The 22,795-nt window shown below is 56.7% G+C and overlaps 2 protein-coding genes across 8 annotated transcripts in view; one reads left to right on the top strand and one right to left on the bottom strand.

The window, feature by feature from the left end:
* The window catches only part of ADA (adenosine deaminase), a 29,906-nt gene extending 21,273 nt beyond the window's left edge, over positions 1 to 8,633 (top strand). The window contains exons 4-12 of the mRNA XM_037044134.1: positions 2,293 to 2,436; positions 3,201 to 3,316; positions 4,539 to 4,666; positions 5,332 to 5,403; positions 5,487 to 5,588; positions 5,831 to 5,895; positions 7,215 to 7,344; positions 7,854 to 7,956; positions 8,338 to 8,633. Of these exons, the coding sequence (XP_036900029.1) occupies positions 2,293 to 2,436; positions 3,201 to 3,316; positions 4,539 to 4,666; positions 5,332 to 5,403; positions 5,487 to 5,588; positions 5,831 to 5,895; positions 7,215 to 7,344; positions 7,854 to 7,956; positions 8,338 to 8,351 (874 nt within the window). The 3' untranslated portion in view covers positions 8,352 to 8,633. The remainder of the gene's footprint in view (positions 1 to 2,292; positions 2,437 to 3,200; positions 3,317 to 4,538; positions 4,667 to 5,331; positions 5,404 to 5,486; positions 5,589 to 5,830; positions 5,896 to 7,214; positions 7,345 to 7,853; positions 7,957 to 8,337) is intronic.
* A 450-nt stretch (positions 8,634 to 9,083) lies between these two features.
* PKIG (cAMP-dependent protein kinase inhibitor gamma) overlaps positions 9,084 to 22,795 on the bottom strand; it is a 115,397-nt gene continuing 101,685 nt past the window's right edge. For all 7 annotated transcript variants that reach the window (XM_037044126.1, XM_037044127.1, XM_037044128.1 and 4 more), the window contains 2 exons: positions 13,075 to 13,248; positions 9,084 to 9,825 (listed from right to left, as the gene is read on the bottom strand). In XM_037044126.1, coding sequence (XP_036900021.1) covers positions 9,746 to 9,825; positions 13,075 to 13,248 — 254 coding nt within the window. In that variant the 3' untranslated portion in view covers positions 9,084 to 9,745. The remainder of the gene's footprint in view (positions 9,826 to 13,074; positions 13,249 to 22,795) is intronic.

Here is a 22,795-nt window from a genome sequence, read left to right as displayed (position 1 = left end):
CAATCCATCGCCTCACTTACCAGTCACCTTTCTTGTGTGTGGTTAAGAACACTTATGCTCTCCCCTCCCTCTTAGCACATTCCAACGAGACAATTCAGTGTTACAGGCAGCCGCCAAGCTGTGCGATAATAAATCTCTAGAACTTACTCATCTTGCACAACAGAAACTTTGTGCCGTTGGGCTGACGCCTCCCCACCCCCTGCCTTCCTGTCTCCTGCGACCCGCATTCTCCTCTCTGTTTTTACGAGCTTTGCTATTTTAGATCCCACATGTAAACGAGGTCACGCAGCGGTTGTCTTTCTCTGCCCGGCTTCTTTCCACGAGTGTCCTGTTTTCCAGAAGTCGTTCATGTTGCAAATGGCAGGATTTCCTTCTTCGAGGCTACGTGATCTTTCTCTGTGTGAGAGTTTTAAGATTTTATTTATTCATTTCTATTTTTAGAGAGAGGGAAAGGGAGAGAGACATCAATGTGTGAGAGCCACACCGGGTCGGGGCCTGCAACCCAGGAATGTGCCCTGACGGGGAATCAAACTGGCGACAGTTTGCTTGGTGGGGAGGACGCTGCACCAACTGAGCCACGCTGGTCCTGGTGGAGCGGTCTCTCTATCCACTCATCCGTTGGTGGGTACCTGGGTTGTTCCTATGCCTTGGCTGTTAAGAATAGTGAACGAACACGAAATTGCAGGCGCTGCTTGGAGATACGGATTTATTGCCTTTGGATGCGCCCCCAGAAGTGGGACTGCCGGGCTGGCCACGGGGCCGTCTGCGTGTGACTGTTTGAGGGACCTTCCTGTTGCCTTCTGCAAGGGCTGCACCCATTCCAGTCCCACCACCAGTGCCCAAGGGTTTGGTTTTCTCGCGGACACCTGTCATGCCGTGGCTTCTCTTTTCCACAGTAGCCACCCTAACAGGTTGAGGAGGTCTCTCACTGGGGTTGTGTACTTCCCTGAGGGTTAGTGAGGTTGGACACCTTTTCTCGTGCCTGCTGACCATCTGTGTATCTTTCGAGAAATGTCTAGTCAGGTCCTTTGCCTATTTTTTAGTGAGGTAATTTTTTTTTTTTTGCTGTTGAGTTATGGGAGTTCTTTCTGTATTTTGGATATTAGCCCCTTAGATTGGTGAATATTCTCCCCCATCCTGTAGTTCCCTTCTCACTCTGCTGATGGTTTCCTTTGCTTTGCAAAAAGCTTTTTAGTTTGATGTAGTCCCGCTTGTCTGCTTTTGCTCTTGTGGCCTGTGTGTGTCCTTTCCCCGTTTCTTGTCCCTGCTGGCCTACATCCATCACTCAACACACTCGGAGCAGCCGCTATGTCCTGGGTTCTGTCCTCGGCTATCCTTGTTCTATGACAAGACAGATGGTCTGTGTCCTATGGTGACTGCGTGCTAGTCGGCGAGGTGAAGATTGGCTAGTAAACCACGTGGTGTGGAATGTCAGAGGGTAATTAAGGGCCATGGAGAAGAGTAAAGTCCAGGGGAAGGGGTGGAGAGTGACAGAAGGGCCCTGGCCAATGTGGCTTTGTTGGTTGGGCATCGTCCCACAAGCTTGAAGGTCTCTGGTTCGATTCCCAGTCAGGGCACATGCCTGGGTTGCAGGCTCCAAGTTCTGTCCCCGGTTGGGTCGCTTGCAGAAGGCAACCAACTGATGTTTCTCTCTTCCATAGATATTTCTCTCCCTCTCTTCCCTTCCCTTCTCTCTAAAATACAGTAAAATGACAAAATCCAGGGGTAGAGGGAGCATGGGGTGATCTTGGGGGGCTGCACACAAAGGCCTGGATGTGGGAACAAGCTGGACTGTCCCTGAGAGCGAGCGAGCCTCTGGTGGGCTCTCAGAAGGGCTGAGAGGGGTGGGCCGGGGCCGTTGGTGGGAGGCAGGTCATTCAGGCCTTGTGGGCCAGGCGAGAGTCAGGATTCCATTCCACATGGTGGGAGCCATGGGGGTTCAGAGAAGAGGAGCCACATGCTTGGATTTAAGTTTGGAACAGATTGTTCTGGCTGCGCGAGGAAAACAGTTACGGAGGGGCGTGGAGACAGGAAGGCCAGTTAGAGAGATGAGGTAGTGAGAACCAGGAGAAGGGGACAGGAAGTGGCCTGCCGTGTGGAACTAGAGCTGCCAGGACTGGCTGAGCGTCTAGGATCTTCTCCAGGGGAGGCCCAGAGCTTGGCCCTGCAGGCTGGAGCGCTGAAGACTGGAAGTGGGTTTGATCTGCCAATGGCTGGGGTCAGGCTTGTTGTTCCTGGAACTCTGAAGGGACATCGGAGGAGGTTGTCCCAAGTACTCTCTTCCCGTCCCAGGGGCTGCCGGGAGGCCATCAAAAGGATCGCCTACGAGTTTGTGGAGATGAAGGCCAAGGAGGGTGTGGTGTACGTGGAGGTGCGCTACAGCCCACACCTGCTGGCCAACTCGAAAGTGGAGCCAATCCCCTGGAACCAGGCTGAGTGAGTGACCACCTGGAGGGTGGCTGTGATGGTGGCCCAACCTGGGCCCCGAGGGGCAGACTGTTGGGAGACCCCTGGCCCAAAACGTCTGTCTTGCCCCAAGATCTGGTCCATGGCCTCAGACAGATGGGCTTAACTGGCCTGAGAGACAGGGTGCCCATCGCTCACCTGCATGTCCATTTTTACCTTGGGAGAGAGCGTTTGGCTGTGTCTCGTCACCCCTTGTCCTGGACACAGGCCTGCAGCCTAGAAACACTGCTGTCCAGTGGCTTCCAGGGGTCCTCCTCTAACCCTGGAGCGGAAGTGAGTCTGGCCCATTCCTGTCCCCTGCTGGGACCCCAGGGATTTCTAAGTGGTGTCACCCGACCACTTTGCCCCTCCTAGCTGTGACGCTGATGCACGTAGACAAGTGGGAATTGGACCAGGTGAGCTTAGCGGTGCTCTCCACCTGGGGCAGGGCTGTGTCTGACACAGGCACCCCCCCGCACCCCTCTACGGGGACCCCTGCACCCCCGTCTCCCACAGGCACATTCTCCAGGTCTCGAAGTGCCCAGGCCAACCCCAAGGAAGCTGGGACGGGGTGTGCTAGAGCGTGGCCATCTCCCTCAGTCTTTTCTCAGGGTGGTGGGGAGAGGAGGGTTCTGGATGATTCCTCTTCCCCCTTCCTCCCCATATCCACCCTCCTCCTCCTCTTCCGGCCCAGGCCCAGTGCTGTCCTTTAGCCTTTGCTTTGTCTCAGGCCCATCCCTCCTCTCTCCACACAGAGGGGACCTCACCCCGGACGAGGTGGTGTCCCTGGTGAGTCAAGGCCTGCAGGAGGGAGAGCGAGATTTCAAGGTGAAGGTGCGCTCCATCCTGTGCTGCATGCGCCACGAACCCAGTGAGTATGACCTTGCCGCTCCCCGGCCCCCCAGGCCACACATCTGACAATGACTCCACCCTCCTGCCCTGGTGCTGGGGTTGCCCCTGATACCGCTTTGAGTCCATCAGCTGGACTTTCGGGCTTCCTGAAGTTATTAGAGCCCGGTCAGGCAGGCTCACAACTTCCTGCAACAAAGCCCCCCACCCCCCTCGGGGAGGCCTGCAGCCACAGGGCCTGCGGGAGGCTCCAAATCCACAAAGCATGATAACAGAAAATGACCTAAGGCAGGTTCTGAACAGCCCACGGTTCTCCCCCAGGTCCCATGGGCCAGGCCCCTTCTGGTCCACCCTTTGGGGTCTCCCTCTGGTCAGCTCTCCAGGGCTGGGACTTCCAAGGTACGGAGCCCCACTGTGTGACTTGGGCAAGTCACATCACCTCTTAGGGCCTGGGATACACATCGCCACAGGAGATGGTGGCACTTACCTCTCCACTGAGGAGTGAGGACCAGAGCAAAGGGCTAGCGCCCCCACCTGTAGGGCCTGCTGCACAACGTGACTTGTATGTATTTTCTCCAGGCCTTGCCACAGCCTGAGCACCACCATCCTTTATCCTATTTGACGGATAAGGACACTTCCCTGAGGAAGGAAGGGACGTGAAGCCTCTTGCTCCTCAGTCAGGAAGGCAGGAAGCTCAGACGTGAACCATCTGGTTCCAAAGCCTGTGATGTTTTTCCCTTCCTTTTTAAACGTTTTGTGATGACTTTCTCGGTTGAGCCTGCAGTATGTTAGCAATGTTTAATAATGCCAGTGTGAGTCATGTGCTAGATTTACATGTTCAAGTGTGTGGGCCTCCGTCTGCCCACCTGAGCGGGGATGAGCCCCCAACGGTGGTTGTGGGGACAAATGAGACAGCGGCCATTTGTTGTGCACCGAGCCCAGGCCCCGCCCTCAGTGCTGGACACGGGATCTCAGCAAGGCCTCGCTGTAAGGCAGCGAGGTAGCTGGTGGTGTCCCCTGAGAGGAGGGGAGACTGAGGAACTGGGTGGAGTAGACTGCCGAAGGCCATGCGGTCAGGCTGCGGTGGTCAGGGTTTGAAGACAGGACACTGGGCCCTCTGTCTCGCACCAGCCTTGGGTGGGTGGGGGGTGATGTAAGTGGGCTGGGACAGCAAGCAGGCGCTCTGGAAGGATCTCTGTCCCGGCCACCACTGCTGACAGCCCTGGTGGGCATCTGACCCACAGACTGGTCCGCCGAGGTGGCGGAGCTGTGTAAGAAGTACCGGCACCAGACCGTGGTGGGCATCGATCTGGCTGGAGATGAGACCATCCCGGGAAGCAGCCTCTTCCCAGGACACCTGAAGGCCTATGAGGTGGGTACCGTTGGGGGTGGGGGGGGCAGGCACTGGGTGGGCCGTGGGAGAAGCTTGTTTCTCGCCCACCATAGGGAGAAGTCACAGGGATTGGGGAGTGTGAGGCCTCCTGGGTCCCCAGGTGCCTTAGCTGGGTCTGGGGGGGAGGGCTCTAGGAACTGTGAACTTGGTGTAAAGACCCTGCTTGTGGTGGGGAGGGAGGCTGTCCGCCTGTGTCTGCTGTGACCTGCTGCGTGACCTCCGGTGAGCCTCTCTCTTCTCTGGCCTGTTTGGAGCAGCCGTCTCAGCTTTTCGTGGAAGGGGTTAAGACGGGGGGCTCTGGAGAATCACTGCGCAGGTTCAGTGCGTGGCGTCCCACTTCCTGTTTGGCCTTGGTCATGTCGCTTACCTTCCCTAAGCCTGTTTCCCCCGACCCCCTGAAAAGCAGGTAACAGTGAATGCGAGATGGTGGATGCAGAGCATTTCGTGCAGTGCCTGATACACGACTGCCTAATGGCACAGCTATCACCCAAATCAATTAAAGAGACCAGGCTTCCCGCTCCTGAGGCGGCTGGCCTGACCATGGGTGTGGTTCGGCCTGCAGAAACTCAGACCTGAAGCGTAGTGAAGGCAGGGTCTGCGGGGGGGCTCCCCAAGGCCACGCACGACCTAGCTCGTCCTTCTAGGAGGCCGTGGAGAGCGGCATTCACCGCACAGTCCATGCCGGAGAGGTCGGCTCTGCAGAGGTGGTGAAAGAGGTAAGGAGCCCCGAGGGGACTGTGGGGCCCTCCTGCTGACTTCCGCCCTAGCCCTCCCTGAGCTCCCGTCCGCTTCTCTGCAGGCTGTGGACAGGCTCAAGACTGAGAGGCTGGGACACGGCTACCACACCCTGGATGATGAGGCCCTTTACACCAGGCTGCGACAGAACAACATGCACTTTGAGGTACCTGGGAGGGAGCACCGGGGAGGAAAGTCAGGAGGGGCCTGGGAGCCGGAGCAGGCACGCTGTGGTGGGCATGGGCGGTGGGCACCAGAGGAACACTGGGACGGGTGGGCTCCTGGGAATAAGCAGCAAGGGGCCACCTGACTGTGGCCTGAGTGGGTGGCTCCAGCCCCAGGGCGTGGGGGGCGGGGGGTCTGAGTGGCCTGGGGATGTCCCTGCCAGCCACACGCCTGCTCTTCCAGGTCTGCCCCTGGTCCAGCTACCTCACAGGTGCCTGGAATCCGGCCACGGAGCACCCAGTCATTCGGTGAGGCTCGCTCCCCTGGGGCCCACTGGGTCTCATACCAGGAGAGCCAGGGAGGGAGAAAATGCAGGGACTAGGCACTGGCCGCATGGTCTTCATATAAAACCTGTGGGAATCCCCGGGAAACTGGCGTCACCCTCCCGTCACCCTCCCCTTACAAGCGGGGAAGCCGAAGCGCAGATGTGCTGGATGGAGCTCAACTAACGAGCAGAGCTGGGGGCCTGTAGCTCACTGAGGGGGACTGCAAGGCCCTGCTGCCCAAGAGCAACTTCACCCTCCAGCCCCTGACTCCTGGGCGTCTGGAAGATGAGTCCCCCTGCTCACAAGTTCTCTGCTCCTGGCACTCCTGGCCATTCCCCTGAGCACCAGCTCCAGGCTTTCCCCCGGGGCTCTGTCCCATCCTACTCTGCTCCCACCCCAGTCTAAGGCAGAGGCTTCTGCCTGTGACTGAGCCCTGAGAGTGGCCTCAGGCGGGCAAAGCTGCCTTTCCTGACACAGGATGAGGACAGCAAGGACTCAGGGTGACTGAGGTCAGACCGGCACTGGTCTGTCATGCACAGGGAGGGAGCTTGGGCTCTGATGTGGATGACACAGGTCCTGAGATCCACCTCGGGGGAGGGGAGCGTGCAGTGCCTGTGGTTGGCCCAGGTGGAGGGAAGGTCTGGAGGCCCACGGGCATACGGCCTGTGTTCTGGAGGAAAACCCAGGGGTCCCCTACACAGCCGTGACACTCAAAGGGACAAGTGATGGCCTCAGACATGGGGAACTGAGGGCCTAGGGAAGGACCCAGAAGGAAGTGACATTTCGAGGACAGGCGGAGAGAGCCAGGAGGAAAGCCCAAGGGTGGTGTGTGAGCAGCAGCCTTCTGCACGCCCCAGGGCAGGAAGAGCTGGGCGGGGCCAACTGGACACTAGGGTCTGGGGCCGAGCCAAGAACGGTTTCCATGGTGCACTGGAGGAGCAGGGCCCAGCAGGAGTGAGGGCAGTGGGGGAGGGGGCAGGCAGCTCTCCCAGAACATTGGCTGTGAAGGGACAGGCTGGAGGGCGTGGTGGCTGGAGGCGTTGCTTGTGTGGCCCCCCCAGGCCGCCACTCTACCTGGCTCCCTTCGTCCTTTGCCCAGCTCTGGCCTGACTGGAGGGTTTGAGTCTCGAGTTGCGCGTCCCGTGGCCTCGGACCAGCCACCCAGGCTCTCTGGGTGTGCTGCTTCCTCTGGACGGGATCTTCCAGGTGTGAGAAGGATGACACGGGGCTCAAAGGAGGCTGTACGCGGTGTCTGTTCACGAGAGTAAGGGGGGGCTCTTTCCCTTCTCCCCCATATCCAGACTCAAAAAAGATCAGGCGAACTACTCGCTGAACACGGACGACCCGCTCATCTTCAAGTCCACCCTGGATACCGATTACCACATGACCAAGCAGGACATGGGCTTCACTGAAGAGGAGTTTGAGAGGCTGGTGAGTGGCCGTGGGCCCCGCTGGCCCGGACTCCGGGCCTGGCGTGCGGGAGAACCTCTGGAGACCAGCGGGTTTGCCTCAATAGGCCCAGCCAAGCCAGACCTGGAGTCAGGTGCCTTCAGAGTGACGTGCTGACCTGGGCCCAGGTGTTTTATCCACTGCTTGCCCTCAGAGAACCTGGAAGTGTGGTCAGCTATGAAACTCTGCACCCACTTCCACGCCATTCGCAGGCCTCGAGGTGTTACAGTTCCCCAAGCCCGTCTCTCCCTGGCCCCCAGCATCCTACCCTGCCTCTCAAAGTATCTCCAGCTTCGTTCTCACACTGGAGAACACAGAATCTCACGGTCTCTGCTCTGGCAGTTGCTGCCACGTGACCCTGGACAAGTCCCTTCCCCTCTGAGCGTAATGAAGCGCCCACATTCAGGGAAGAGAGTGGACTACCCCAGATTGCCAGGCGCTCCCTTCTGACTTCTCTGGTTCCGTGTTGTCTGCCATTCTGGCCCTTCCAGAACATCAATGCAGCCAAGTCCAGCTTCCTCCCCGAAGACGAGAAGAGGGAGCTACTTGATCAGCTCTACAAAGCCTATGGGATGCCACCTTCGGCCTCCGCAGGTATGTCCCTGTCTGAGCTTCTGGGCCACCTCGAGCAACTTGCCCTCCCTTCCTCTCTTGGGTAGCACTAGGGACAGTGGGTGACTCCTCGGGTCCAGGGCCCCGGCTGGTGGCAGACTTTCCCTAGATTGGTGTATTTTCTGTATAAAGCCACCTTCGGGCTGGTCTGGGGCACCTGCACGGCTGCCCAAAGCCAAGGGCGGGGAGTTGGGCCCAGGTCTTAGCTCTGTTCTTTCAGGTGTGGCCATGGCAAGGCACTGCCCTGCTCCGAACCTCAGTCTCCCCTGGGGCCTCCTCTCTGGCTCTGATGTTCTGCGGTTTCTTTCTAATGCCCTGGGTACTGCGTTGCCTGACCTCCTGCTTCTCTGACCCGGCCTGCAGGGCAGCACCTGTGAAGACGCAGCAGCCGCCTCGCCAAGCCCTCACCCTGTGGGTGGAGACTTTGCAGCCTTGGGGGACCGAACGGCATTCTTACCCGTACTCCTGGGAAGACTGATTTCCAAAGTCAGCTGCTGACGCTCTTGAGGCCTGCGTGCCCATTTGCGTGCACACGTGTACCTCAGCACGGCCACGCCTCTCCTCTGGCTCTGTGCTGGGCCAGGGCCGGTCTGAAACCCTCCTCCTACGGTGACTTGTACTGAAAAGCTGGTGCTTAATAAAGAAGCTGTTACACAGCACGTGATATGTGGTCTTGGGGAGGACAACATGGTGGAAAGGTGGGAACAGAAGGAGCCGCTGGGGCTCCCAGCCTCAGCAGCCTGCCCAGTGGCAGGGCCCAAGAGCCCAGTGGGAGCTGTGGAGGGGAGGCCAGGGCTCCCCCCGCTGAGGGAGGCCCCCCTAGAAGAAACAAGGCTTCTCTTGAAGAGCTGTCTGCTTACATGCTCCCTGAACCCTCAATGCCTTCTAATCTAGGTTTTAAGGGGAAAACCTGCCTTTTGAGTGTCTGACGCCGTAGGCTGTGGCGAGAGAGGGAGAGATGGAAGGAGAGAGCTCGGCCTTGGGCCCAGGAGTGGGGCTGGCTTCTGTGGAAGCCTGGGGCGGCGTTGGAGCCCAGCTAACTGTGGACTCGGGAGAGCGAGGCTCAGCCTGCTTTTGGTGGGAAAGGGGAAATAATCACCTTCAACCAGTCACACAAATCATCAGCATTTATTTCCTGGGTCCCAGGTGTTACTTATCTTGGTAGAAAGAAAGGGCACAAAGTTGGTCAGGTGGTTCTGAGCACAGAAACCCCTTCCTAACAATCGTTCTGTGGGCTCCACGGGGAGCCCTGGGTGGCGCAGACACTCAGAGATTAGCTTACAATGGCTTCCAAAAACCAAAGTGAGTTGGTTGTCAGCTCCTTCCCTCTCTGCTAAAAATGTTTAAAACTTTTTAAAACTTTAAAAGCGTTTTTTAAAAAAGATCAGACAGCCCTGACCTAGAAGGCGGGGTCTGGAGAAGAGGGGCAGAGCCGGGACATGGCCCCCTGCCCAGGCCGCCCGGCAGAGGAGCCTTCCTGGGTGGGCTGCTCACTCAGGTGGGCAGGGCCCTGCCCCCGAGTCCAGGGGCTCAGCGAATAAATAACATCTTGGTGTTAAAGTCTTAGACGTGTACCTGGGCACAGTGAAGGGGTGGCAGCGGGGGGCCTTCCCAGGTCAGGGCTGTGGCAGCCTCTGTGGGTGCCTTTCAGTCTGGCCTTGTTTGCCTGGAACGTGGGGTTCAGAGAAGAGGCTGTTGGGCCAGTGCTGGGGCTTCCCGTCCAGGTGGGGACAGCAGGTTTCTCTTCCAGCCCCCTTGGGCAAGGTCAGACTCAAGATGAGGTGGTCCCATCACTGTTCTTGGGCTGGTTGCTGGCCTCCTTGTCTGGGGTGCCAGCCTCCGCCTGTCCTTCTGGAGGGAAGAGGAAGAGGGGAACACATAGATGTAAAACACAGAAGGAGACCTGGAAGGGCCCCAAGTGGTGACAGTGGACGAGCCAGGGGACCCTCAACAAGAGTGAATGGGGGGTGGGGTGGCCAACGGGAACTCTAGCCTGGCCTCTAACAGTTCTAATGCTCACAAAGGAAATGCACGTGGTGTTAGTAGTATAATTAGTCAATTAAAGGCCAGGGCTGTGGATGGATGCTAAAAGCAACAGGCCCAGGGCTGTTGAGGGTGAAGATGGCTTGTGCAGGTTCTCCAGCAAGAGAAGGCAAATGGGAGGCCCCACTGTGCGCCAGGTGCTCAGTGAATGGTTGTTCTTGGAGGACTGAAGGGGGCGTCAGGCTAGGCTAGCTCAGGGGAGCACCAGGGTGTGGCCTGCATCTGGGTTAGGGGTGGGACCTAGGCCTGATTCACTGTACAGTGTCCCCACCAGGCCAGCCCCACCGCCACTCTGGCCTCTGTCTTCGCACCATTAGGCCGGGTCCTTCACGTGACTAACCAGCACCACCCTGGACCGAGCTCCAGGCAATCCACACAGCAGCCTGGAGGCGTGGTTAGGGGCACGAACGAGAAAACTGAGGCTCTGAGAGAACTGACTGGCCTGAGCTGAACTGGCGGAGGGAGCCAGTGTCCTTTCCGTGAATTTCAGCTCCTGCCACGCAGCATTCTCGAGGCGTCAGGAAGGCCTGCTGCCACCAGCACAGCCTCCTTGCGCCCCTGCAGCCGTCTTGGGAAGTGGGCGTGAGCAGCAGTAGCAAGTGGGGTGGGCTGAATTTGGACACCTGGCTCCCTGCCGGGCTACCTCCTGTCCTGGGTGGTAACTGTAGCAAAGGCTTGGTCCCAGGGGGTCCTTCTAGCCCCTCCAGAAGCCTGACAAACTAGATGGCACTCTGGGCAAATCTCCCAGCTGGCCGTCTGCAATGCCCTATTTGGCGCGAAGCTTCGGCCCTGCAAGCAGAGAGCGTCTCAGACCGCCCAGCATCTGTGCTCTGCCACCTCCCTCCCAGCTGCGGGATCTCAGGCAGTTCACTTAATGTCTGAGCCTCCATCTCCTGATGCGTAAAGTGAGGACGGTGGCACCTCTGCCTGCCCAGGAGGGCTGTGCTGGGCCTGTACGTGGCCCTCTGATGCAGGGGAGTGTCTTAGCTATGGTAATACTTCCTCTGGGCTGGTGCCAGCCCTCCTGGCCAGAGGAGAAGATCCTTAAGTGCTTTCTTTCCTCACCAACCAGCACCCTCGGGCCTTCTGGGGCCAGGCTCAGAGCACCATCTGGAAGCGTTTCTTGGTCACACACTGCCTGGCAGTGCACTTATTTCTCCATGCTTTGCTGTTGTTTCTCTCTCACTATAAGGCCAGGTAAGGGAACGTTTGTGTCCCTGGATAAGGAAGTATCAGGGAAGAAAAAGGTTTGTACACAGCGTGTTGCACATCAGTCTGCGGGGAAGCTGTAGGCACACAGATTCTGAGCCAGGCCCGCGGAACCAGACCACGCGGTTCCTCCTCCCCCAGTAGGTAGTCTGCGGGGTGGGCATAGCCCGTAGGCCTGCTGGAGGAGGGCTCCTTGGTCAGTCTGGCCTGTGCTCTGCCCTGAGTGCCTTGCTTCCTTGCAGTGAACACTATGCCTTTCTCAGGTCCCCTTATGAGTGTCAGGCACCCGCCCTGGCCAGGTGGCTTAGGTGGAGCAATGTCCTGTACACCAGAGAGGGTACGGGTTTGATCCCTGGTTGGGGCACATCCGGAGGCAACTGATCAGTGTTTCTTACATCGATACAGTGTTTCTTTCTTTCTCTCTCTAAAACTCAATAAAAACATATCCTTGGGTGAGGATTAAAAAAAAAAAAAAGACTGCATGTGACCTATGCGATCCAGATCGCTACAGGTCAAAGAGAACTGCAGAAACGTCATGCACCTTTGGACCCAGACGCTTCAGAGACTTTGCACTAGAGGGGAACCCGGTGTTGGAAGGGACTGGGTCCACGGACGAGGGGCTGTGACTGCCGGCGCAGAGAGAAGAAACAGTTCACCAGAGCCAAGGACACAGCAGCCCTGCGCGCAAGCCCCCTGGCAGCGTGTCCTGGTGGCAGCTGGTCTTTCGGCTGCACAGTGAACGGCCATGGAAGGCACCTCTCTCGTGTTCTGAATGCTGCCAGGCACCAAGGACACAGGACAGGTCCTGTGTGGGAGAAGCTCCCAGCCCACAGAAGGGCACTGTGCTCAGGGCGGTTCTGGGGGCGGGGTGAAGATACGCCTCCCCTGCCCGAGGGGGATGTGGTCAGGGAGGCCTCTCAGGGAAGCAGTGGGGTTTCTGAGAACAAGCCAGACAGAGGGAGCAGTGTGCTCAGCCCCATGAGGGGCTTTTAAGAAACAGACATGCCACCCTGGCCAGTGTGGCTCAGTTGGGTGTCATCCCTAAAGCAAAAGGTCACCTGTTTGACTCCTGGTGGTTTGGTGTGCAGTTGTGCAGAACCAAAAATAAAAATAAATATATTTATAGCTAAATAAGTATTAAGAAAGAAAGATGTGCTTTCCTCCGGCTGAATCAGAGCCACCAAGGGAGGAGGATGAGTGGGGCGGGGAGGTGAGCAGGGTGGCCCGTGGGGCAGTGTGTGCCGTGCAGCTTGGCAGGTGGGCACCCGAAGACAGGGTGTGGGGCGTGGCTCCTTGGGCAGGGCGCTGGGGACAGCCGGCTCTCATTCTGTGCCCACGGGCTGGTGACCCTGAGCAAGCCGCCCAACTCCTTTGGGTCTATGTGTCCAGGTAAGAAACACCACAGGCTTGGCTGCACGTCCCCTCAGAGTCACCTGTTCTGCAGTGGGGAGGGGAAGGGAGAGAAAGCAAGAAGGGAAGGGGCGGTGGGGGCGAGATAGAAGGGCAGGAGGAGGGAGGCGGAGGCCCGAAAGGCAACACAGAGGGGGCAGCAGGTGTTGCTTTCTCCAATTCACTCTTTCAGCCTGTGGTTTCCACACACCTGCTCCTGCTGGCAGAACAAAGGCCCCTACTCCCCTGGAGCTCATATTTAAACCCAGGAGACCCCACCAGAGAGCTGAAGAGTCATGTGATTAGGGAGGGCCAATTACAGCTGTCAGGGAAAGCCCTCCTCAGCACCTGCTATCTGAGCCAGGACGTGAGGCGGCAGCCGCCGGGCTGGGTGGGGCTGCGCGGGGCTGCGCGCTCCGGGAGTCAGGGAGACCTGCCAAGTGCTGAAGGGGTTCTGACCTGCCCCCTCCAGGGCCAGCTCGCCCATGTCTCCAGCCAGCTTCCTCACGCTCACGGCCTCGGAGTCCCCCTGGATGTCGGGGACTGCGTTCCGACGACCGGTCCGGTCGCAGGAGATGAAGTCCGAGTAGGCAGGCTCGACCTCCATCACGCCTGTCGCATCGCTCCGCAGGCCTGTGGGGGCAAGGGCAGGAGGGCAGCAGGGGAGTCCAGGTGCATTCCGCAGGGAGGACACGGCTCTGGTCCCCAGCACTGGTGTCTTCTGACAGAAAGGCAGCTATGGCCTTGGTCACTGAAGACAAAGCAGAAAGCACAGAAAAGGTGCAAAGGACACAATGTCCCTGAAACTTCACACAGAAAACCACTGATGTTTAAAGAACATCCTTGTCTTTGAGTAAGGTTATTCCTGATAAATATCTCCACATCCATCACTATCATGTGCCAGCCCTGACCGGTGTGGCTCATCGGTTGAGCGTTGTCCTGCAAAGCAAAAGGTCACAGGTTCAATTCCCAGCCAGGACACATGCCTGGGTTGTGGGCCAGTCCCTGGTTGGGGTGTGTGCAAGAGGCAACTGCTCTGTTTCTCTCACACATCGGTGTTTCTCTCCCTCTCTTTCTTTCTTTCTCCCCTCTCTAAAAATAAATAAAATCTTAAAAAACTAAAAATCCATGCCGGGCACTGGCTCAGTGCTGTAGATGCAGGAATGCACAGGTCAGCCATGGTCCCTGCCCGAGGCCAGGGCCAGGGCTCCGAGGAGGGACAGGCGTTGCCAAGACAAGGGGGTGAGGGGAGAGCACTACTGGCTGGGGACCGGCACGTGTGAAGGCTCCGAGTGGGACGCAAACACCGAGCTGCAGGCTGGAGGACGGGCAGGGAGGGCAGCGACACCCAGTACACGGAGGAGCTGGGCAGGACCTGACCACATCCGCAGCTTGGTCCTGAGGGGTGAGGCCTGGTTGTGAACGGCCAGATCCGCATTTCCAGAGACCATGGGGTGGAGCAGGGCCCAGGAGGTGGGAAGCTGAGCCCCCGCAGGGGTCAGACATGACAAAGATGGTGGGTGGAGGAAGGCGGCGGTGGTCAGATCCTAGGTGAAATCAGGAGGGTAAATCGACAGGCCTCGGTGTGTGACTGATGGGGAGTGATCCTTCTGGAGAGAGCAGATGGGTGGAAGCGTGGTCTCCCGAGATGCGGAGCAGCACAGGAGGAGTGTTTTGGGGAGTGACGGTGGGTGAAGATTAAGAGTTCTATTGGACCATGTTAGCTCTGAGATGCTTGTGAGCCCTCCACGGGGAAGGAGGAGCCTAGGAGGGAGATGGGGTTACAGCATGGGGAGGGGAGACAGGAAATTGGAGGTAACTGCTAAGACAGTGGTTAACAACCCTGGTGGCTGATTACAGAGCCTAGAGACACGTATATCAAGAAGGGCCATGTATGCTTTAAAAATTGTTTGGGGATCACATTATGCATTATATTTTACAGCCCACTATTTGGAACACTCCAGAACATGTCATTAAGGCTCCCGACCGACGGCTTTTGTACCTGCATATTTGGATGTACTACAATTTCATCTGCCCCTAGAAGTGAACATGGGGGTACTTTCCAGTTTCACTCAATTACAGACGGTAGCAGGTCTTTATGTAAATCCTTAGAGATGTTCCTAGATGTAGAATGGATGGGCTAAAGGGAAGGAGGAAATAGTCTGAAGACACATTTCCAAGTTGCCTTTCCCTGCAGCCAGTGACCCGCGGACAGCGGAAGTTGGCCCTCCGCATGGTCGGATGCCCCACTGCCAGCTGACCCTGAACAGTGCAGGTTTGAAATGTGTGGGTCAATTGAAATAGAAATCCACTTGTAAATGGACTCATGTAGTTCAAACCCACACTGTCCTGTTCAAGAGTCAACTGTATTTATGACGATGAGAAAATGAGGTACGAAATTTATAAATTCATCACTGTTCCTACTTCTCTTCCCAGCAGCTGCACATAAGCCTGTCCATTTATCGGCACCCTTGCCAGCAAGCACTGCTATTATATGAAAAACTGCAACCTGCTCGGGGGACATGCGTGTCTCTCACTGACCACCTGTGATTTTTCTGAAGGCAATCGGACCACGAGGGCACCGCCTGGACCCTGGCCACTTGGCAGAGCCTGCTTTGGGAAGTGGGAGGGGGTCTAAGCCGCTGGCCTGACCGCACACCTCCGGAGTCCTCCTGGGTGGGTGGCTCCAGCCAATCCCAGTGCTAGACACACGCAGGCAGAACGCCAGCGTTCTCTGCGGTGTGCTGCTGCTCACTGCACGTGGTCAGTAATGGCGAACGGTAGGGAGCCCTCTGAATGTCCAGCAGGAGGCCAGGCACTACATGAATCCCAGTGTATTTATAAAAAAGAAATGCACCAGATGGACCTGTACTGATATAGCAAGGGTTCTGAGATAAACTGTTAATTGAAAAGTGTACGTTGCAAAACAGGGCCTAAAATAAAACCAGTCTCTGTGGTGAAAGAGCAGATACAGGCAGAAAAAACCCTGCCAAGTATGATTCTTTGTGACTAAGGGGAACTTTCACTTCTAAGACTGTATGTGTGTAAAGGCAGAAGTCCTTACATGCTCAGGCTATTGTGCGATGCTCCAGAAGGTGGCTGATGTCGGTTGGCAGCACACACCCAGGGCGCGGGGGTGGGTGGCTCGGTGAATGCTTTGGGAATGTGTGTGTGTGCCGGAGAGAAGGGGGGGAGGAGCAGGAGGCAGAGGGGTCGGGATGGAGAGGGGGAAGTGGGGGGGGAGGGGAATTGGTGGGAGGGAGAGAAGGAGGTGGGTGTGGGAAGAGGAGCAGGGCTGGTACGGAGACTGGAACCACACCTCCTAACACCTTGCTCAGAAGGGACACCTGAAAAATAAATCAGGGCACTCAGAGATCAGGCATGGGAGACCAGGAGGTGTCCAGTAGTAGAGAAAAGAAGGTGGTGACCTTGTGTTGTGACCTCGGTCCTGTCACTGTACCTCGGGCAGGACTCAACCCCTTGCCCCCCAGGGCTCCATTCTGACACGGGCGATCCCCCAGAGCTCCAGCAGAGGGCGCGCCCAGCCTGCCTGGCTCCCGGCTGCCTCCCGAGAAAGAGGCGGTCCAGCCTTTGTGCTTTGGCCCCTCCTCAGCAGGGAACAAACAACAACAACAAAAACCTCTGAAATCCCAGAGGCCATTCCTTCTGCGGGTCACAGAAGTTTCACCCCTGCACTCTTCCTCTGGGTAAACTCAAAGCTTCAGAACAGGGCAATGGCAACAGCAGCAGTAACAGCATAAACACTACCGTAAGTCCAGCACTAAGGAAAGGAAACATTTACTGAGCATTATGTAGGTTTTCCATACCCCACTGGCTCAACCGTCCCAACAGCTCCCCGAGGTCAGTAGGGGACATTACAACCATGACTCAGAAAGGCCCCGGGCGGCCCAGGCTCATCCTCCACGCTGTTCCTGCTGCGGCAGGAAGGGACAGGCCACAGGCAGGTCCCATCGTGTCCCGGGCACTGTTTCCTGAGCTCTTTCCCTCCAACTAGAACGCTGGCTCCACGAGAATAAGGATTTTTATTTGGATTTCTTCTTTTTTTAAATTGTAACTCGAGGTCATGCCCGTTGGTTTTCTAGAGAGGGGAGGGAGAGAAACATGGGTCGGTTGCCTCTCCCATGCACCCCAATCTGGGACCGAACCTGCAACCTAGGCATGTGCCCTGACTGGGAACTGAACCTGCAACCTTTTGGTTAACCGGAGGATGCTCAACTGAGCCACGCCAGCCGGGGCTCTGTCTGGATTTTCACCAGGCTGCACTGAAAGGCCCAGTCCTGGGAGCTGAGCCAACAGGCTCCAGCAGCTCCATGCCGCCCACCAGCACAGAGAGCAAGCAGATGCTCAATAAATATCCTCAAGGTAAATCTGCATTTATCCATCCCTCCATCCCTCTCTTCCTGTCTGCAGGGACGACCAAGTGACTGTCCCAGGACCAGGTGGGAGGCCCTGTGCCCTAGAGCCTGCTGTGCTGATGTTGTCATCTGGTATCTCCAGGATCTGACACCATGGGATGAAGTTACAGGCTCTGTCTAAAGGGAACAGACATCCTGGGCCTTGGCTCCGGCCCTTGCCCAGCTGACCTTACAAGCTGCCTGGTGCAGGAAGCTGGCGCTCCTGGCGCCAAGAGGGAAGTGTGCTGGCTCAGAGCACAATCCTGGAAAACACTGGCCCAGCCAACAAGCTCCAGCTGCGCCCCCCACCCCCTCGGGGGACAGGGGCTCGGAAGGCGAGTCTGGGCTGTGTGTCTGGGGTGCAGACCTGCAGCCTGAGAGCACAGGTTTCATTCACTTTTCCTCATTTGTGTTCTTCCCTCACTCTCTCCTCTTTAAAGCCAATAGCAAATGTGGAAATAAAGAATCCTCAGAGCTGGAAATCATGTCAGAAAATGGTCATCTCAGACTGTTAATGAGAGTGTAAACTGTCAGGGCCCCTCTGGGGAGTGACTTGACAAGACGCAGCAAGAAACCTCGACTTTTTTTCATGTCCTGAACCACTATGCTAAGACATACTTGAACCGTATGTCTGCTAAGTCAGCTTACAGTGATTTATTCTAATAATCCACGCTGTGCATATAGACAAATGCACAAAGATGTTCATCACAGTGTAATGTATAACAGTCAAAAACTAAAGACATCACAATGCGCTCCTGATCGGACATGTGGGATGGCCATTAATATCTTTAAAAGACATGGGGGAATGTTCACATATGTTGTTAAGTGAGGAAGAATCTCAATGATGTGATCGCTTATACTAACACTCAGATATGAGTGACTTAAACACTCTGTATTTTCTAAATTTTTACAGGGAAAACATCCGCTGTATTTTAAAAACATTTCCCTTTGGAATGTGTGTGCATGGGGTGTAACACAAGNACCGTATGTCTGCTAAGTCAGCTTACAGTGATTTATTCTAATAATCCACGCTGTGCATATAGACAAATGCACAAAGATGTTCACCACAGTGTAATGTATAACAGTCAAAAACTAAAGACATCACAATGCGCTCCTGATCGGACATGTGGGATGGCCATTAATATGGCCATCGCTTATACTAACACTCAGATATGAGTGACTTAAACACTCTGTATTTTCTAAATTTTTACAGGGAAAACATCCGCTGTATTTTAAAAACATTTCCCTTTGGAATGTGTGTGCATGGGGTGTAACACAAGATACAACAGGGACAGAGTGGGCATGGCGGCCTCCCCACAGACACGCCGGAGGCGGGCACTGTCCTGCGTCCCCCAGAGCACCTCCTGCGATGCTCATCTTCCCTCCCTCCATTTTTTGTATCTAAAACAGAAGGCTGTTTTTGTCTTGCTTTTCTCATTTATGAATCTAAAGCATCGATCACATCCACTAAGAAAGCATTTAGTATGGTCCATTTTTGACGGGCGACACCTACAGACTGTCCTTTGCTCTGGCTGTTTAGTGGAGCACAGACGGTCGCAACTCAGCCTTCACTCTCCGGTCCTGTCCGGTGCCGAGTGAGACATCAGTGCTGCAGCAGCAGCGACCTGAGCTGGCTGGCGAGAGCAAGGCTGTGTCTGAGAGGCCTGGCCCAGAGCGAAGGCTCGGAGAACAGCTGACGGACAAGGGACGCTCTAGACCCCGGGGGGGAAGAGCCAGGGCTGTGCGGCCCTGCGTCACAGCGTGGCCAGAGGTCTGGCTCAGCTTCTAGGCGGGAGGGTGACCCCCGATGAGACCCTTCCTCTCTCCCAGCTTCCTTTCCCCCGTCTGAACAGTGAAGGTTGAACAATAATTGCTCAATCTCTTCCAGTTCCGACATGCCATCCATTCCTCTGTCCACTCATTCATGTTTTCTGAGCTCCTTCTACATGCCAGGCACTGTGTCAAGTGCAGGGTATACATCGAAGCCTAAAAAGACATGTACAATTTGAAAGAAGACACACGTATCGACCAGGTAGACGAGTCTATCGTCACAGGTTGTCATAAGTGCTATGGAAGAAGAGAACAGGGTTCTCTGAGTGTGGATGTGGCAAAGGCCCTGGGTTCGGGGAAGGCCCTCCCGAGGAGGGGGACCCTGGGCTGGGATCTACAGGAAAGTGGGCGGAGAGTGATCCAGGCAGAGCCGACAGACCATCTGGGTCGACGGCAATAGGTATCTCCCATCTCAGCTACACGGTGCACAAGAGTGATATGCTCTCCCTCGCCTTCGTCCTCAGGAGGCTGCAGTGCTGTCCTGGGGTCTGGGCTCCTGAAGGCACCTGACTAACCCTGAATGCCCAGGTCAGAAGGGAGGAGCCTCCTACTCCCTCGGTGGCCCGGGGCCCCAGGCTGCGGCTCCCACAGGTGCCTCCTCGGGTGCTGCCAGGTCTCCCCGCGAAAGCTGCCTTCTGCCCCTTCCTTGGTTCTTCCCGCTCCCCCAGCTCTGCAAATTGAAGAGGCTCTGGACTCTGCCAAAAGCTACAGGGTCCATTCCGAGTCTGCAGCTATCAGCCCTCAGTGCTCAGGCAGATTCCAAATCGTTTTCCAAATATACCAGAAAGGTCATTTCCTGTTATTTTTTTCCTTTTTAAAAATTAAACATTTGCAGAGACCATGCAAAAAAAAAAGAGACCGTTTTGCAGAGGACACAAAGCATGGAGTGGGACGTGGTCCGGTGGCAGAGGCCTCCTGGGGGTGGGGAAAGTGCTCCCTGAAGTTTCTCTGAGCGAAGGCAGTGCTGTGCGAAGCTGATGGAAACCCCAGGGCCTGCTGCGCTGGCGTTCCTCAAATTCCACAGGAACAGCTGCTCTCTGCGACAGGCAGCCAGAGCCACAGAGCCACTGGGCGAGCAGAGAAATTGGGGCCCCAAACCAAGCACGTCTGAGAACCTGGGAACCGGCGGGGCAGCTGGTTCTAGCTGCTGCAGTCTGCTGGGGACTGACTGGCACCATGCTCTGCCTGGTGCCTTAGGGGCACTTCCAACTGGAAGTCACCAGAGAGGAGCCTGTCTCCTTCCAGGACAGTACCTACTGTCCCTTCTGAGAGTGGTTCCTTAGTGCGGCTTTGCCTGGAAACAGGCAGGGCCTTGGCCTGGGGAGGAGTGGAGGTCGGCTGAGACCTGCCGCCCCAGTGGAGGCAGTGGGGAGGCAAGCCACGGGAGTGGTCCCGGGGAGGAGGTGAGGGCAGGGTGCTGTGGTCACTTCCAGACTGCCAGTCCCCAGGGACACCCTTCTGTTCCTCCAGGGACTTCCAGACACCACAGCCCCCGGGCCTCTGCACAAGTGCCTCCCCTGTTAGGGACCTCAGTGTGAGAGGCCCTCAGGACCAGCCCCCTCCCCTTCTGTTTATTTACTCCCTGGGATCCTCAACCTTTCCCTAAATAGAATGTGTAGACAATTCGCACAGAGCCCCAGGCCTATCACAAGATCCGGGAGGGGGGATTTGAGAATCTAACTGCCTGTTTAGCAGGCCCCTCCCCCATCTCACCAGCGTGTCTAAGTTCGCCTGTCCAGTCACAAGACTTCTCCCTGGGGCCTTCCCCAGCTCTGCTGGGCACGGCCTGCCCAGGCTGCTCAATCAAGCTGGAAACCTTGGGTTCCCCAGGAGCCCCCTGCCTCCTTCACCATCCCACGGAGTCCAGCACTGGGTCCTGTCATTTCCTCCGGCAAAACGAGCCTGAATCTGGCCCCTCCCCCCACCATGGCACCCCGGGCGCTGTGTCCCCCCAGCACCCTCATCGCCGCCCTGCTTCCCCCTTGGCCTTCGCCCAACGCTGTTCTCTACACAAGCAGTTGGGGCGATGCTCTCAGATCAGGCCTCGGGTCACACGACTCCCTGCTTCATTCAACCTCAGATGCTCTTCCATCCACATCTGGTGAAGTTCAAAGTGCACACCAGCCCCCGAAATCCTGCAAGGCTCTGGCCTGCCCTCCTCTGTGACCTTCTGCCTCGTTCTCTCTCTCTTCTTGGCCCATTCTGCTCTGAGCAAGCCGGCCTAACCCTCTCTAATTCCTCAAAGCAGCTAAGCTCTTCCTGCCCCCGGGTCTCCACGAGACTGTTCCCTGACTAGAACATTCTCTGACATCCTGCTCTTTACAGAGCCTCATCCGTGGATTCCAGGCCCTGACCTTTTCGCGTTTTACTGCTCCAGGACCCCAGCATAGGGGCTCTGCAGGGAGTGAAGCCGCGAGAATCCCTCTGCCTCCCACTACAGCATGCTGGGAAGGCCTGGCTGGAGGCTTCCGGGTGCAGTGGGCACAGCAAGGATGGCAGGGTCACCCTGCCTTCTGCCCTGACAGCTCAGTGACTTGCCTGCCTGCTGATTCTTCTGCTATGAAACAGGGGTGTCACAACAGCCTTGAAAGGGGGCTGGGGGGTGACCCAGCACCCGTGGAGCCCTCACTGCATGCCAGGCTGCACCAAGTACCTACAGGCAAGACCTTGACTCCACAGCGACTCCAGGAGCAGGACGAGTCCTCGTTCCCATCTTTCAGAAGAGGGAGCTGAGGCACAGAGAGGCAAGCAGCTTACTCAAGGTCATGTGCCCACTGAGTCTGGAGCAGGGTCAAGGGCTTGGAGGCACGGAAATGAATTAGCATCATGCCTGGCACGTAATTAGGGGCTCTTAAAAATGTCCATTTCCTTCTCTCCCCTTCTTTCTCCTCTATCCCCAACCTTGTAATAAGGCATCCTGAAGGAAGAACAAGAAAGCAGTTAAAATCCCAAGAAAATATTCGATAATATGGGTGGAAACGTATACCCAGCTGTGTTTTACCCTCACTCAAGCAAAATTCTGTTTAGAATGTTCAGAACCTTGTTGGTGGTGTTGGCATCTCTGAATTCTGCCACCAAATTCTATTTTTTGTCTAACTTCACAGCAGTGGTAAAAATTGTTATGCGGGGTACAAATTTCACAGCTCTGACACATCCCCCAGCAGCTATGTCTCCCCCTGTGGCGGGGCAGGGCGCTCGTAGGGCAGGCCTGGGCCAGGGACACAGATCTGCAGTCCCTGATGGCCTGTGCTCCTGCGAGGGCTCTGGAAGGGGGCGGCACGGGCCAGCCGCGTCACTGCCTGGAGACCGAGCCGGGCGGCCCTGGTCTCCTGCGGTTGGCACATCACGAATCCTTGGTGAGGGCTCAGCTGGAAGGCGCAGTTCCCAGAGACCAGCAGCCCCCATCGCAGCAGCATGGGGGCGGGGCAGGGGGGGGACTGAGGTCGTTTCCAAGCAGGACAGCTGAAGTCCAGGGCCTGAGTTGTGGCTCTGCTGACACCAGACCGGGTGCCTCCGGTGATGTTCTTCCCCTTGGACCGTGGGGGTTTGGAGCGTGGGATGCAGGGGTGAAGGGCCTCTCTGTGGTGGCTCTGAAACACATCCCGAATGCTCTAATGCTGACATTCCTCTTAGGAAGAGGTGAGCCGAGTGCGCTGGCCTTGGGGACTTGCTTCTGACTGAGGCCCAGGTGGCAAACACAAGGCCCAAGGGTGGAACCCGGCCCCCCATCCTATTTTATCCAACCCGGCACATTGTCCTACCTGGAGGCAGGGCCAAGCTCTCGCCTAACTGTTGAGGAGCAGTTACGTTTATACCGTCCTAAAATTACACTCGGCCCTTTGAAGGCAACCTCGAGGCTGAGGTGGCCCCCGGTGGAAATGCGTGTGACACCCCTGGACTGGACTAAGGGAATGCGTCTGCTGTGACTTCCAAGA

Source organism: Sturnira hondurensis, unplaced genomic scaffold, assembly GCF_014824575.4.
Source record: "Sturnira hondurensis isolate 20B ecotype Veracruz unplaced genomic scaffold, ASM1482457v3 Scaffold0004136, whole genome shotgun sequence".
NCBI classification, from domain to species: Eukaryota; Metazoa; Chordata; class Mammalia; order Chiroptera; family Phyllostomidae; genus Sturnira; species Sturnira hondurensis.
This window is presented reverse-complemented; position numbering and strand designations above follow the sequence as displayed.